This window comes from Hyla sarda, chromosome 2 (genome assembly GCF_029499605.1).
Source record: "Hyla sarda isolate aHylSar1 chromosome 2, aHylSar1.hap1, whole genome shotgun sequence".
NCBI classification, from domain to species: domain Eukaryota; kingdom Metazoa; phylum Chordata; class Amphibia; order Anura; family Hylidae; genus Hyla; species Hyla sarda.
Window position 1 is genome coordinate 180603439 of NC_079190.1, and position 15866 is coordinate 180619304.

Sequence of the window (15866 nt, forward strand, 5' to 3'; positions counted from 1 at the left end):
ATAACAATCTGAGTAGTTTATTACATAAATCCATGTGACTGGTTCCCTTTTGAAAATTCAGGAAGGTTCTTTGCTTTTTCTTTTGAATACCTTAAGGTCCATTTTAACCTTTTTAAAGGGGTCCTCCGGTGGAATTTTTTTTTTTTTCAGATCAACTGGTGCCAGAAAGTAAAAAAAAAATTGTAAATTATTTTGATTTAAAAATCTTAATCTTTCCGGTACTTATCAGCTTCTGTATGCTCCACAGGAAGTTGTTTTTCTTTCTGGAGTTCAGTTCAGTCTGACCACAGTGCTCTCTGACACCCCTGTCCATATCAGGAACTGTGGGGATTTGCTTGTACTCTTGACAGTTCCTGACACAGATGTTAGCAGAGAGCACTGTGGTGTGAGAGAGACTATTCGCTCAGTGGATGGCTGCTCTTTTATCAAGAAGAGGGTCTGGCCACAAAGATGGCTCACAAAAAAACAAAAAAAATGCTGGAGGCAGACCAATAGCGCTCATTTAGCGCCCGGGTCACACAGCGGAAGGTACTGTAGACCCTCGGACACTTACAATGGGGGGGGCACACTGCAAAAAAAAAAGAAAAAAAAAGCTTTTTTTACCACCTATACATTATCCCGGCCTTATCTAAAGCTGCCCCTGTAATCTAAAGTGCCTGATGGCATAGAATGGCACCAGATGCCGCTGAATCCCAGGAGGGGAGATGGCAGCACGGGGCTCAGTGAGCTGGTGAGCAGAACTAAGTGCGGTGGGCAGAGTGGGGCAATGTGCAGTGAACCCTCCCCTCTTTCCACTCACTGTCTTGATTGGTCCGGTCGTTGCGACTGGCTAATCATGGCTGTCCTGGGGGGTGGCATTACTGCCACCTCCCAGCTATGTACGGAGGGTGGTGTCATACACACCGATCACCCTCCTTTTCCGGTTCATCGGGTCACCTGAGACACAAAAACGCTGCGATTTGACGGTCTAAATTGACCAGTGAATCGCAGTGATGGCTGACACGGGGAGGGGGGTTGGGTGTCCTCAGGATCCTGTTCCGATCACTGCCCGGCGAGTAGCGGTGACTGGAAAACCGCAGGGCATACAGGTATGCCCTGTGACCTGAAGGGTTAAATACCGTATATGGAAAACTAATACAAAAAATTGCCCCCAAAAAAACCTAAAAGTAGAAAATAAATTCTATATTTTCAGGATAAATGGAGCACACCAGGCGGAAAATCAGAGGAATGGTGTATTCCATAGTGTATGAAAATAAAACCTTTCAGTAGCCTCATGCTAACTTTTTTCAAGTGCGTAGGCTACTGAAACATATTTTCATACACTATGGAATAAACCACCACTCATCTAATTTTTCGTCTCGTGTACTGCATTCATCTGGAATATTTGTTTGGATTTCTCACCACAATCCTATGCATGCGTGCACCCACCTCTTTAGATTTTTGGATGTGCTGCTCCTATCTTTGTTACGAAGCCTAATAACTGTACAAGTCACAAAGCATGGGAAGTAAACTATGCCATGAAATCTCATTCTCTTCCAATTAACAGGTTTTTCCTGGTACATTTGGTGGCTGTAAATAACTTCCCAAAATGTGGTTAATAGCAGCTCAGACAAGACAGCTGATGATTGAAACCATGTACAAATTAATAGAATAAAAAGTCAGAAAATTCAAATGAAGAAACATTTTTTACTATTTGGTTTTAATTCATAATTTATTTATATTTATATTTTTTGGTTACGATAAGAACGCCTTAAAGTGCTGCATCTAGTACATGTCCCGGCAGTCTAACACCCCCCCCCCCCCCCCCCCCCCGCAAGCTATAACTTATCCCCTATTCTTCGGATAAAGGATAAGTTCTATTGCACTACAGTTCTCCTTTAAGATAACACACATAATGTCTTATTCCAAAAAAAACTTTTATCGTAGGAGCACATGTTGCAGATATGCTGTAGATTTTCTGCAGCAGAAAATATTCCAACCGGAAGGGAAATTATCAAAGGTGGTGCTATCATTTTCCTTTACAGCTCAATCCACTTCTGCCTTTTTGGCACTTTTTTTTTTTCTGCAGAAAATCTGCAGCGTATCTGCAACGTATCTGCAACGTGTGTTCTACCCTTAAGGGCACTCCTTTACACTGACTTTTCATTGTATTTTCAGGGTTTTGCAGACTTGCCACGATGATGCTGCAAAGTTTGTGCAGCTATTAGCCAAGCCAGGATGTCTTTATTTGGAACAGGAGGATCTAATACCTTTCTTACAAGTAAGCATGTTAATTTCATCTTTATGGATATTTGCTCTTTGGCTCAATTTACCTATCCCTAATGGCTTGTAGTCTTTCACAGCTACACAACTGAAATAAAACATCAGTTGCTCAGTTGATGTTTTCTGTATGGTGATAAATGAGTTGGAGCACAGATATTCCTGGTTATTATGCTGGTTGCTTAATGCTGGGTAGTGTTATATGCTTCATGCTTAGCTGAAGTACAATTAGCTACTATGCATTGAGTGAACGATGGAAGTCTTAGATTGCCTACAACTATATTATCGGTCTCTCAACTGACATTATTTCCACCCTGAATATTAAGTACACCAAACAAATATCTCCTAAAGTGAAGTGTTTGACATATTCTTAAGAAGCTAGAGACATCTGGAGTGATGGTTTCAACTCCCCTACTATATGCTGCACACAGATCAAAACAAGACTTTATGGCCAAAGGGCAGGATAGGAAATGTCAGAAGTTATGATCATCGGTAGAGATGAGCGAAGTTTTATAGTGATTCGATTCGTCACAAACTTCTCTGCTCGGCAGTTGATGACTTATCCTGCATAAATGAGTTCAGCTTTCAGGTGCTCCGGTGGGCTGGAAAAGGTGGATACAGTCCTAGGAAAGAGTCTCCAGCCCACCGGAGCACCTGAAAGCTGAACTCATTTATGCAGGATAAAGTCAGAAACTGCCGAGCCGAGAAGTTTGTGACGTATTGAATCACTTTAAGGGTCCGTTCACACGGCTGTTTGCCCCCATTTTTTATCCCTATTTCAGTTCAGTTTTTGCAGATTGTAAACTGCTTAAAGACGGTTTAAAAAAAATCCCATTCATGTCAATGGGATTTTTTTTACAATCCGTTTACATCCGTGTGCACGCGTTTGCACTCATGTCCGTTTTTTTTCATGGAAGAAAAAAAACGCACATGCAGTATTTTTTTTCTTCCGTGAAAAAAACTGACATCATAATTTTAACATTGAGTTTGCCGGTGGCTGGGGGGACTACATAAGTGTTTGTACTACTATCCCCATCATGGATCAGAGTCTTTTCCATGATGGCGGTAGTAGTAGTACAGGGGCTGAGGGATTGATTCACTTCTGACACCCGATCCGATCAGAAGTTATTAAGCAGGGGAGCGGGCGGCATGGTCCGCAACCCTGCGATCACCGATGTATTTTACTTTCATTTTTAAATTTCCTGCGGGGAGCTCTGAATGGCCGGTACTGTGGAGCCAATCAGGGCTCCCTGCGGGGATTTTTAAAATGGACAATGTATATTAAAAGCGATGTGGGGGGCAAGATATATAGCGCTATATATCCAGCCCCCCAGCGCATCTATAAAGATATAACCCCCGCCAGCACCAAAATATATATACCCCCGCAGTATATGTATGTGTGACCCCCCCCGCCAGCACATTTATAATGTAACCCCCGCCTTTATAATTATATGAGAGAGAGAGAGATGCAAATAGTGTAGGGCTAATGTAGGCAGCGCTAGGAGCCTAGAGTTAGCACTACGCTATTTGCCTAGTACTGCGCATGCATTGGGGGGGGGGGGTACAGGTGGTAATACTGTGATACCGCGATAATAAAAAAAATACCATGATATTCATTTTAGGCCATACCGCCCAGCACTACCGTATACTGTTTAAAACCGTAGAGGTATATACGGTTGTATACGATTTGGTCCGGTTTTGAGACATACATTTTTTTTTTTTTTTTTTTTTTTACAAACAAAAAACCTGACACTGGAACCGTATTGCAAAAACTAGATGTGAATGCAGCCTTACTCATCTGTAATCATCGGCATCTGAGTATTCTCACCCCGCCAGATCACTAGAACAAGCGGAAAGAAAAGCGTTTGGCAGTAAAACAAGATGGGAGAAACATGATTGAGAGGGTTGCATATTTTAAATCTACTGATTGATTCAAACTTTTGGTGTCTTATTTTTAATTTTTTTGATTACTGACATTGTCTTTTATTTACAGATTTGGCATTCCATACTATAAATGCATTTCTCTAGTGTTTGAAGGAAAACTATCAGCCTGTTCACCCACACTAATCCCAATACACTGGGTTATAGTGAGTGTGAACAGGAGGCCAAAGAGGGGGTCACTCAAATTTGTCCCCCAGAAGATCCTCTGCAGTTGCAGTAAATGTTAAGACTTATCGGACCACCCGCAGCAAAATTGCGGGGGTCTGATGAGTCCAGATGGCGACCGGTGCTCCACAGCTAGCTCTGAATATCTTATATGGTCTGCTTCTGGCAGACTATACAAGTAGATCACCAATATTACTGCTCAATGCTTTGCTTTTACTGTTCAGTGCTATGCATAGACAAAAAGAATATTGCTATGAATACCGTATTTATCGGCGTATAACACGCACCCCCATTTTAACAGGGAAATTTAAGTAAAAATAATAAAATGTAAAATAAATTACTTGGACTAAATGCCACATCATCCCCCCCCAACTTCGTTTTCTTCTGCACCTCAGTTTGGTCCTGTCCCCTCCAGTGCCACATCGTTCCTTCCCTTTTATCATTCCCTGTGCCACATTTACCCCTCTCATCGCCACCCTCCATGTCTCATCATTTCCCTGTCATAGACCACCACTACAGACACCACCATACAGACATTAAGCATTTAGTGCCTCCCCCCACCTCATAATCCCCCCCCCCACCCTGTCTCATCATGTCCCCCATCATTCCCCCCCTTCATCATTTCCCCCTTTCTCATCATCTCCTCCCCCCCCCCCCATATCATGTTCCTCCTATGAGTGGTCTTCAACCTGCGGACCTCCAGATGATGCAAAACTACAACTCCCAGCATGCCCGGACAGCCCACACAGCTGTCTTGCGGGCTGCAGTCAGTGAAGCATATCAGTGACGTCCTCTCCCGTCTCCTTGCGCGGCATCCGAGATGTCACTTTTCGGCAGCGACTACAGGAAATGAAATGAAATGCCGCGCAGAGAAGCCGGCAGAGGACGTCACTCATCTGCTTCACCCCACAAGACCCCCGCCTGACCTTACCTGCCAAAGCGCAGCCAGGTAAGGAAAATAAACAAAACTATAAAAATCAGGGAAAAGGGGGAATGATGAGGGAGGGGGGAGGTAGGGAAAATGAAAAGTAAAACGGTCACTTGTTTTCTCCCGCACTATCCACAGGTACTGGTGGATAGTGCGGGAGACGCTGATTAAAAGGCCGGGCAGATCCGGACAAGGTAGGGCTAATTTTAATCAGAGTCTCCCGCACTATCCACCAGTACCTGTGGATAGTGCAGGAGAAAACAAGTGACAGTTTACCAGAGCGGGAAGGAGCCGCCGCTGGTCACTGATTTAATGTGGCCGCGGCCGTCCTGCTAATACTTAACAAGCAGCCGCTTTAAATCAGTGACCAGAAGATTTATCGGCATATAACACGCAGGCAGGCCTTTTGCCTTAAATTTAAGTTTTAAAAGTGCATGTTATACGCCGATAAATACGGTATTCCCGTGGGTACTAAAAAAAAAAAACAGTGGAAAAAAGTCATGCCCGTAAATGTTGGCGCCCCTGACATTTTTCAAGAAAATGAAGTATTTCTCACAGAAAAGGATTGCAGTAACACATGTTTTGCTATATGCATGTTTATTCCCTTTGTGTGTATTGGAACTAAACCAAAAAAGGCAGGAACAAGCAAATTGGACATAATGTCACACCAAACTCCAAAAATGCGCTGGACAAAATTATTGGCACCCTTTCAAAATTGTGGAAAAATAAGATTGTTTCAAGCATGTGATGCTCCTTTAAACTAACCTGGGGCAAGTAACAGGTGTGGGCAATAGAAAAATCACACCTGAAAGCAGATAAAAAGGAGAGAAGTTCACTTAGTCTTTGCATTGTGTGTCTGTGTGCCACACTAAGCATGGACCACAGAAAGAGAAGAGAACTGTCTGAGGACTTGAGAACAAAAATTGTGGAAAAATATCAAGCATCTCAAGGTTACAAGTCCATCTCCATAAATCTCTAGATTTGCCTTTGTCCACAGTGCGCAACATTGGCAACCCATGGCACTGTAGTTAATCTCCCTGGGTATGGACAGAAGAGAAAAATTGATGAAAGGTGTCAATGCAGGATAGTCCAGTTGGTGGATAATCAGCCCCCAAACAAGTTCCAAAGATATTCAAGCTGTCCTGCAGGCTCAGGGAGCATCAGTGTCGGCACGAACTATCCTTCGACATTTAAATTAAATGAAATGCTATTGCAGGAGACCCAGGAGGACTCTACTGCTGACAGACACAAAAAAGCAAGACTACATTTTGCAAAAATTTACTTGAGTAAGCCAAAATACTTCTGGGAAAATGTCTTGTGGACAGATTAGACCAAGATAGAGCTTTTTGGTAAAGCACATCATTCTACTGTTTACCGAAAACGGAATGAAGTCTATAAAGAAAAGAACACAGTACCTACAGTGAAATATGGTGGAGGTTCAATGATGATTTGGATTTGTTTTGCTGCCTCTGGCACTGGGTGCCTTGAATGTGTGCAAGGCATCATGAAATCTGAGGATTACCAACGTTTTTTGGGTCGCGCTGTACAGCCCAGTGTCAGAAAGCTGGGTTTGCGTCCACGATCTTCCGTCTTCAAGCAGGACAATGACCCAAAACATATGTCAAAAAGCGCCCAGAAATAGATGGCAACAAAGTGCTGGAGAGTTCTGAAGTGGCCAGCAATGAGTCCAGATCTAAATCCCATTGAACACCTGTGGAGAGATCTTAAAATTGCTGTTGGGAAAAAGACGCCCTTCCAATAAGAGAGATCTGGAGCAGTTTGCAAAGGAAGAGTGGTCCAACATTCCATCTGAGAGGTGTAAGAAGCTTATTAATGGTTATAGGATTTCAGTTTTCAGTAATTCTTTCCATAGGTGTGCAACCAAATATTAAGTGAAGGTGCCATTAATTTTGTCCAGACCATTTTTGGAGTTTGGGGTCACATTATGTCCAATTTGCTTTTTTTCCCTCCCTTCTTTGGTTTAGTTCCAACACACACAAATGGAATAAACATGTGTATAGCAAAAACATGTGTTACGCAATCCTTTTCCTTTTCATGAAAAATTTCAGGGGTGCCAACATTTACGGCCATGACTGTAGTTAAGTATTTAAAAATATAAATAAGCCCCTAAAGATTAAATCACCCCTTTTCTATTTTGCAAAAAAGTACAAAAATTTAACATTTGGTATATTAATTATTCTGAATGGTGTGAACATAAAAAATACCAAAGTCTAAAGTTGTTTTTTGGTCATATCCCATTCCAGAAAAAATGGCAGCACCAAACATGGTAAAATATGTAAAAAATTAACATAGATCTTTTTGAATTAGTGCAAAGGTTTAGTGATAGAAAATGTTTGCATTAAAAAAAACTACTCTACATCTATCTGACCATGTGTGTCATCCAGCTTTCTCAAACTCCTGAATGGCAGAGCAGCTGTTCTAACAGTGTTTTACAAACACAGCTGAGGGCTTGCAGTATCACACACATACTAGGCTATAGGCAGTCACACACATTGGCCCAGATCTATCCGTGTGTGAGAGAAAAGGTTGTAGAAATTTTCCCTAAGCAACTAATTACGGCTCAGCTTTCACTTTACCACAGTTCGTTAGCTGAGCTGTGGTTGGCTGTTGTGGGAAAATCTCCACTTTTTCTCTCACACCATTTGATCAATCTGGGCCATTATGTTTTGATATTCAGCCTTCATGCTCCTTTAGCTGCTGCCATGAGCTGCTGGGAGAGCTGAACAGGCCACATGGTTAGGGAGCAGTAAATATAGATGAGGGAGGTGTGTGCGGCCTCCCGCATCGCACACTGAAGAGCAGTCTGTCTGAGCGAGCCAGCACAGGACAGATCTCCTATATTGGATGTTGGCTTGCTTTATGGCTGGCATCCTAGATGCTGTACCACCCCTAGTTGGCAGTTTTTAAGATTTTATTTTCTATAATTATATATTTAAAAAAAAATGGGAGGGAGGGTGGGAGGTTCATGTAGTTGGCTCACACACACTGCTTCTTTAAGTGATTAGCAGTCTTGTCTGACCTTCTGAGCAGCAGTTGCACTGCAAAATGTAAGTAAACTTGCTTTACCTGCACAGAAATGGAGAACAGAGAAAATCATGTAAACCCCAATTTAATTCTAACTTGAGCTTCCACAATGCATTAAGTTCTGGTGTCTAATTCTCAGGTGACAATTGCACATTTCAAGCTAGGTTGCAAGTTCACAGTCCAGTCTTTTTAGCATCTGCAGCAATGCAAAATGAGTATTGCAAAGTCCCTCACACCAATTTTCAACTGTGATTCTTTTAGCATGAATAGGCCCTTTCAGACCAGCCAACTGGATGGTGGAGCTGAGTGCCCATCTCTATGATTGGCATTTGTTTACAAGTAATTGTACGACCAGGCTGCACAAACAAGGTCTATCATTTGTCCGACCCTTTAAATTCATAATTTCTGCTGAGCATCACCTGTTTACATAATGTGGAGCCGATAATGATTTCATTGGCTGTACAAAACGTGATCAGCTGACAAATGAGTTTGCTTGTTTCTTTGCTGATCGCTAGCCCTTTACATGGGCCAATTATGGGAAATTAGCTAAAGCCACTACGTATAAGTGATATGCAGACCTTCCTTTTTTAATGTTGTTTTCTCTTTTCTACAGGATGTGGTTAACACTCACCCTCACTTAACGTTTTTGCGAGAAGCCTCAGAATTTCATTCCCGATACATTACTACAGTAAGTAACTGTTTCTGGGGTACTAGGACTACAGCAGGGAAAAAGGTATTAATTTATATAGATATTGATGGCAGGTTAAGTTTTTTTAAAGGCTGTGTGGACAGCCAATAGAAAATGTGCTTGGGTTTTTCTAGAGTTTGCATGGTCCAACCATTTGAGTCCAGTTTTCTGCAACTGCATGCTAGTGATTGTATGGTCACAGCAGTCAGAACCACCCTAGTTGGGCATCCGTGCCAAATGGCTAATATATGTTGTTGTTGTGTAAAGGGTAACCTCTTTAAGGAACAACTTAGATTTAGAGGTTTACTTGCACAATGTAATCAAAACTACAAAAATTGTTAAAGAAACAAATCAGGCTATACTTTGTCAGTTTACTACTGAATGCAGGCCCCACTGAGGCCTAAATGACTTCTGCAGCCTAAATACATTATCCCCTATCCACAGGATAGGGGATAAGTGTTTGATCGCGGGGGGTCCGACAGCTGGGATCTCCCGAATGGGGCCCCGGCATTGCCTCGCTGTGCTGCGGCTAATGCGCATAGCGTCGACCTCAGAGGTCGACTGTATGCCCCCTCCTCATACAGCTCTATGGGAGAGGCGTGGATGCATGATACATGAAGGAGGCATGTCTCCATACATGGAGGAGGCACACCACCTGCACAGGGGAGCCGCAGCAGAGCTGTGGCCCCGTGCAGGAGATCGTGGGGGGTCCCACGATCAGACACTTATTCCCTATCCTGTGGATATGGGATAAATGTATTTAGGCTGCAGATATCCTTTTAAAGAGGGGTTTCTAGGAAGAGAGATTTTTATCGGCCTTCTGGGGTAGTAAAAATAAAAGGCTGTACTCATCTCCTGCAATCCTCTGCTGCAATATTCCTACTGTAAAGGCAGATAACATTAAAAAAGCTTTTAACCTTGAAATCCCCTTTTAAAAGATTATTTCCATGTATGACAGGGTAGGTTTTTGTATTTTCCTATCTATTGCTTTGAGTAAAAGTAAGAATTTCATAACCAACAAAGTTTAAAAGGGTTTTCCAAGAGGTCCAATCTGTGACCTTTGCGATAGCAGAGAACAAGGAGCTCCAAATCCCTGTTCTTTACAGTTCTTAATTGACAATGATGGCTCTTGCTAGTCTTCCTCTTCTGTAAAGTCAGGAACAGTAAAGCACTTGCTTTCTTTCACTTTTCATAATGAATGGTTATTAAAAGTAAAGTTTTATTGTTGATCACCCCTTTTAGGTCTAATCCTACCGAAATCTCTCCACATTTTGCTTCGATCTAGACGAGATGTAGGGAACAGAAAACTAAGCCAACCAATGTTTTTTCTCTTCCACAGAATATTGTCTGTCAGTAACATATTTTGACCCTGCAGAGTCACTGATTGTTTAGTCAGGGAAAGAAAATCACAAGTGACATGGAACACAGCAGAGATGTTTTGGCCATCCTCGTGACACGCTGTCAATAGTTTTGGCACTACCCGCTATTGCTATTCCTTTATTTTTGTGGCCTAATGTTAAATAGCTATGAAATGGTTCTATGCTGCATAATGATTTTAAATGTGACCTTTTTTTAGGTAGTTCAGAGGATATTTTACATAGTTAACAGATCATGGTCTGGTCGGATCACATGTGCTGAGCTCAGGAAAAGCAATTTTTTGCAGGTGTGTATGACCTATTTATGTAGACATCTGTGCACACATGAACACTTGAACATCTTGACTGAGAGTAACTCCAGATATATTAAGTATACGTTATTGTTTATGCTGGTTCTCGAAGCACTGCTTTGGAGAGTGCACCATGTGACTAACAGTGTAGTTACCTAGTTAACTATCTGTTCAGTTTTTTTCTGAATTGCATGTTGTGTACTAATAACAAATATCCAGTATTTTACAATGACCATTTATATTTGCAAAATGACAGGCACTCTTTAGAGGGATTTTCTAGGACCTTAATGAATTTATAACAAAAAAATCCAGCATATGTCTAGACAAATCTCTAGTGACCCTCGCCTCTGGCTACTCTCGCACATGCTCCTACTTAGTGGCTCTGTGGTTAGGACTGTTGCCTTACAGCAATTGTGTAAAGTTTGTTAATCGTATGCATGTAGACAGGGGCAGGTTATAGTTGGAGACCCCAGGACAAAAAAATCTTGTGGGGTCCCTCCTAATTTTATACCATGTGGTATCAGCAACCACTGTATTATCTGGAAATCACTTATACTATGAAACTATTTTCCCTGAGTACTGCATCTTTTAGCTGTTGTAGAACTACAACCCATACCATGTGCATGCTAGGAGCTGTAGTTCTGGAATACATAAGAACTATAGACAGTGAAAAAGCTGTGGGGCCAGTCTGTAGGTGCGGCTTAAATAACCCAGGATTTTATAGACAGGAGGCTCGTATCAAATGCATATTCCTTCTTTATTGAGCCCAATAGCAGAAAGAACAATGCACTAACACCAACAATGGAAGAAAAAAGATGCAGGTCACTTAGCAACTAGACCGCACCCCTTCCAACATTTCCACCAATCCCATCCGAACTTTGCTCCATATAAACTGGCTCTGGCTCCACCTCCTCCTCTCTGCTCAATAGCTGGGAGCACTACAGATAAGTAGTTAATCCATTGTGGTGGGGGCCAGTCTGAGGGTGCGGCTTAAATAACCCAGGATTCTGTCACAAGTTTAGCTTTGCAGCAAAAATAGAATGGCCTGCAGTACTAACAAGCAGAGAGCTACAATAGCTTCTCTCAAACACATTACAGGGCTGTTAGGGGCATATTGTGTGGGCTCCTGACTCAAGCCTTAGCCATACCTGGTGGCCCTTAGCTGATTTCAGTAGCTGGGGCTGCCTCTACTGGCTATTAACTATTTAGATTGCTGCTGACAAATTTGACAGCAACATCTAAATGACAGCTACAGCTGTCGTTGGTGGTAAAATGATGTAGATCGCCCTTCTGCAGCGCAGTTGCGGGTAGGATGGGGTGCAATCCATTGTCCTGCAGCCGGAAGTGCTTGCCTTGTCCTCGGTTCTATTGGTGGAGCCTGTCTGCAGCAGGCTCTACCAATGGAGTACAGATAGATCAGTGCATTATGGTACCGCACTGATCTCTGCTATACATAATAAAACCATTGATCATAAAAGTCCTCTAGAGAGATTAACAAAGGTGTCATTTTTACATACATAAATGTAATCCTCAAAGACATCACAGGCAGAGTAGTTATGACCCAGGCTGAGAACACGAGAAGCTCTGAAAATAGTGTATAGAATATACTGTACAACACACACACAAGTCATGCAATGCTAGTTCCCTTTTAAAGCCTTAAATTTCCATAAATTAAACATCAGTTTTATCTTTTTATTTTCAATTATGAACATTTACAGGATTTAAATGGAATTATGGGAGTTTTTAAAGGAATACAAACCTGTTGCTGAGTGGTAAATTTATTGGGGGAGATTTATAAAAACCTGTGGAGGGGAAAATTTGACCAGTTTCCCAAAGCAACCAATCAGATTGCTTCTTTAATTTTTCAGAGTACCTTTGAAAAACTAAAAGGCATTCTGGTTGCTATGGGGAGCTGGTCGAATTTTCCCCTCCACAGGTTTTGCTAAATCTCCCCCATTGTGGTCTGCCAGCAACTTAATAATGGGGACCTAAGCTTATGCTTCTAATGTAATAACCGTTAGTGGGTGTAGGTATCTGAAATCTACCAGCCCATATTTTCCAGCCAACAAATAGCACAGTCAGTCATACTCTTTTCCTTTTCAGCATGTGGGATTCCTGGAGGAGGAAGATATCAACCAGTCAACAGATTATTTTTCATATGAACACTTTTATGTCATTTACTGCAAGTTTTGGGAGCTTGACACTGATCACGATTTGTACATTGATGAGCAGGACCTATCTAAGCACAATGACCATGGTAAAAGGTTTCTTCCCTTATTCTGCTGTACAAAATATGCTATAGGGCAATACTTTTTAAAGAGCGTGTCCAGTTATAGAAAACTGCTGCTTCTTATTTTTTTTACAAAAACAGAAGCGCTCTTGTCTCGTATGTAGTACTTCACACAACCGGTAGACAGGAGTGGTGCTGTTTTTGTAAGAAAAGAAGTATTTTTCTAATACTGGACAACCCCTTTAAAAAAAAAAGAAGTCATGGAAAATTGCTCAATTTCTTTTATTTTCCCACAGCTATATCAAGTAGAATTATTGAAAGAATATTTTCTGGAGCTGTAACGCGGTGAGTATATGATTCTTTTCTAGATTTACACTAGAAAAAGTTTAATTTAAAGGAGGCATTGTAAAAAGGTGGGGGGGTGGGGGGAGTTCCAAAATATGGCTTGCACAAAAAATGACATGCAAGAACACTGGTTTATGAGCTTCATATATCCCCCCTAAGTTTATAGTGTAAACTATTTAGAGATGTTATTGTATCCTTGTCTGTGTTTTATATAATTGGGTGGAATGTAATGTTCAGTCTTTGTTCATAGAAGTCAATTTTATTAGCTTAATCCTTCCAGCTACAAGCATGGGTGTGCCTGTATAGATTAGGGAAGATTTATCAAGACCTGTGCAGAGGAAAAGTGGGGCAGTTGCCAATAGCAACCAATAAGTTTGCATTTTAAGTCTATGAAAAATGGCAACTGCTCCATATATTCTCCATATTTTCCTTTTTTTTTTCTTTTACATACACTAGTCACAGTATTTTTCATCTGACACTGTGCCTGTTAACAAATGCCTATATATATATATATATATATATATATATATATATATATATATATATATATATATATATATATATATATATATATATATAATATAATTTTTTTTTTTTTATTTTTTTTTTTTACTGAAATGCTTGATTTATTAATATCCTTATTATATGGTTTGATTTTCCTCCTTGGTTAATGGGAACTGTTTTCTCTTTTGCCTCCTAGTGGTCGAAAAGCACCAAAAGAGGGAAAAATTAGTTATGCAGACTTTGTGTGGTTTCTCTTATCTGAAGAGGACAAGAAAACACAGACTAGGTGAGTCTAATAAGGGTTGGGTTTTTTCATGCACAGAAGAGTGATCTTAGTGTAATTATTTATTTTTTGTATGTGCCTTTATTATCTTTCAGCATTGAGTACTGGTTTCGCTGTATGGATCTTGATGGAGATGGCGTGTTGTCAATGTATGAACTGGAGTACTTCTATGAGGAACAATGTCAGAAAATGGAGAGTATGGCCATTGAGCCCTTGCCATTTGAAGACTGTTTATGTCAAATGTTGGATCTTGTAAAACCTCAGTGTGATGGTACGTGTCAATTTCTCTTAAACAATCATTGGAACATTTGCATCACTTATTATACCTTGTATGCATTGTTTATTTTGTACATTAGTTTGTGTAAGATGTTGATGTGGGTGTGTGAAAACATTGAATTGTACTTCTCATCTTGTCGTCTTTAAAGGTAAAATTACACTCCATGACCTGAAGAAATGCAAACAAGCTAATCTGTTTTTTGACACTTTCCTAAATCTTGACAAGTATTTGGACCACGAACAAAAGGATCCATTTTCTGTATTGCGGGTAAGTGATGATCAATCCGCATCTAGTAGATTTTTAGGTTTTCATGGTATTTACAGACACCAATGACTCTCATTCTCCTGTAGTTTGGGGAAAATGAAGGCCAAGAACTTTCAGACTGGGAAAAATATGCTGCTGAAGAATATGCCATCTTAGTAGCTGAAGAGGCTGCCACAGAACAGTGGAATGATGGGTAGGAAGAAATATGTTAATGGATGGTGACAAATGTACCATCATGCTGTCAGCTATTTCTTTATTAGGATAACAACTATTTTCTTAATGATACACAAATAACCTCAGTAATGCTACTGTAACATAGGTGGAATATCAACCAAGTACATAATTCCTTTTGCTATAACAAGCATATTTTTTTTTTTTTTTTTTTGCATTCATTTTTAAGTAGTAATAAGATGTCTGGGGGCGGAACCATTTGATAAACCTTTAGGACAAAACTTAAAGGGGGTACTCTGCCCCCAGACATCTTATCCCCTATCCAAAGTATAGGGGATAAGAAGTCTGTGAACCCCCACGATCTCACCTTCAGCACCCCTGTCATCTGTTGCACAGAGCGAACTTTGATCCCTGCCTGATGACTATCTATTCAGGGGCGAGAGGATCGTGACTCCATGGCCCCGCTTCCTCTCCTTTTGAATAGGGGTAAGATGTCTAAGGGCGGAGTACCCTTTAAGAAAATGAAAGTATAAAATATTAAGTACTCTGGGTTGTGCTTTCTCCCCAGAGCTGCATTCCATTTTTCTAAGTCGGGTACATTTTGTGTTGGGTTTATTTTATCTTTATTTTCTATGTCAGGTATGATGGAGAATTAAATGCTTTGGAGACGGATATAGTGAATGACAAAAACTTTGCCATGGATAAAAGAACTTTCTTGGATATGGCTTCTGAAGTAGACATTGATGAGTATGACTATGAAGAGGACTTTGAATAAACTATATAGTAAAAGAGAATCCAGCAGCTGGTCTGTCGTGTGCATTTGCTGTGGACAGCACTTTATATGTGTAATATAAAATAACTGCAACAACCATCAATTAATAAGCATTTAATTTATTGTTAAAACAATATTTATTAATGTTGATCACATTTATTTTGCTGTGCTATGTTAGTCCTGCATTTCAATAATGTGAGCGCATTCATATTTACATTGTGTAAACACTCATATTTGTTAATAAGTTGTAAACCGGTAACACGGTGACCTGTGAGGACTCTTGATCTTGGTAATCCTGTCTGCCCTTTGGATAGAAGGGTGTCTTTTT

The 15866-nt window shown here is 40.7% G+C and overlaps 1 protein-coding gene across 3 annotated transcripts in view; it reads left to right on the forward strand.

Moving 5' to 3' along the window:
• The window catches only part of PPP2R3B (protein phosphatase 2 regulatory subunit B''beta), a 104941-nt gene extending 89381 nt beyond the window's left edge, over positions 1 to 15560 (forward strand). For all 3 annotated transcript variants that reach the window (XM_056555839.1, XM_056555841.1, XM_056555840.1), the window contains 10 exons: positions 2158 to 2260; positions 8952 to 9026; positions 10603 to 10689; positions 12796 to 12949; positions 13219 to 13267; positions 13968 to 14057; positions 14150 to 14325; positions 14480 to 14598; positions 14682 to 14788; positions 15406 to 15560. In XM_056555839.1, coding sequence (XP_056411814.1) covers positions 2158 to 2260; positions 8952 to 9026; positions 10603 to 10689; positions 12796 to 12949; positions 13219 to 13267; positions 13968 to 14057; positions 14150 to 14325; positions 14480 to 14598; positions 14682 to 14788; positions 15406 to 15541 — 1096 coding nt within the window. In that variant the 3' untranslated portion in view covers positions 15542 to 15560. The remainder of the gene's footprint in view (positions 1 to 2157; positions 2261 to 8951; positions 9027 to 10602; positions 10690 to 12795; positions 12950 to 13218; positions 13268 to 13967; positions 14058 to 14149; positions 14326 to 14479; positions 14599 to 14681; positions 14789 to 15405) is intronic.
• Positions 15561 to 15866: the final 306 nt, after the last annotated feature.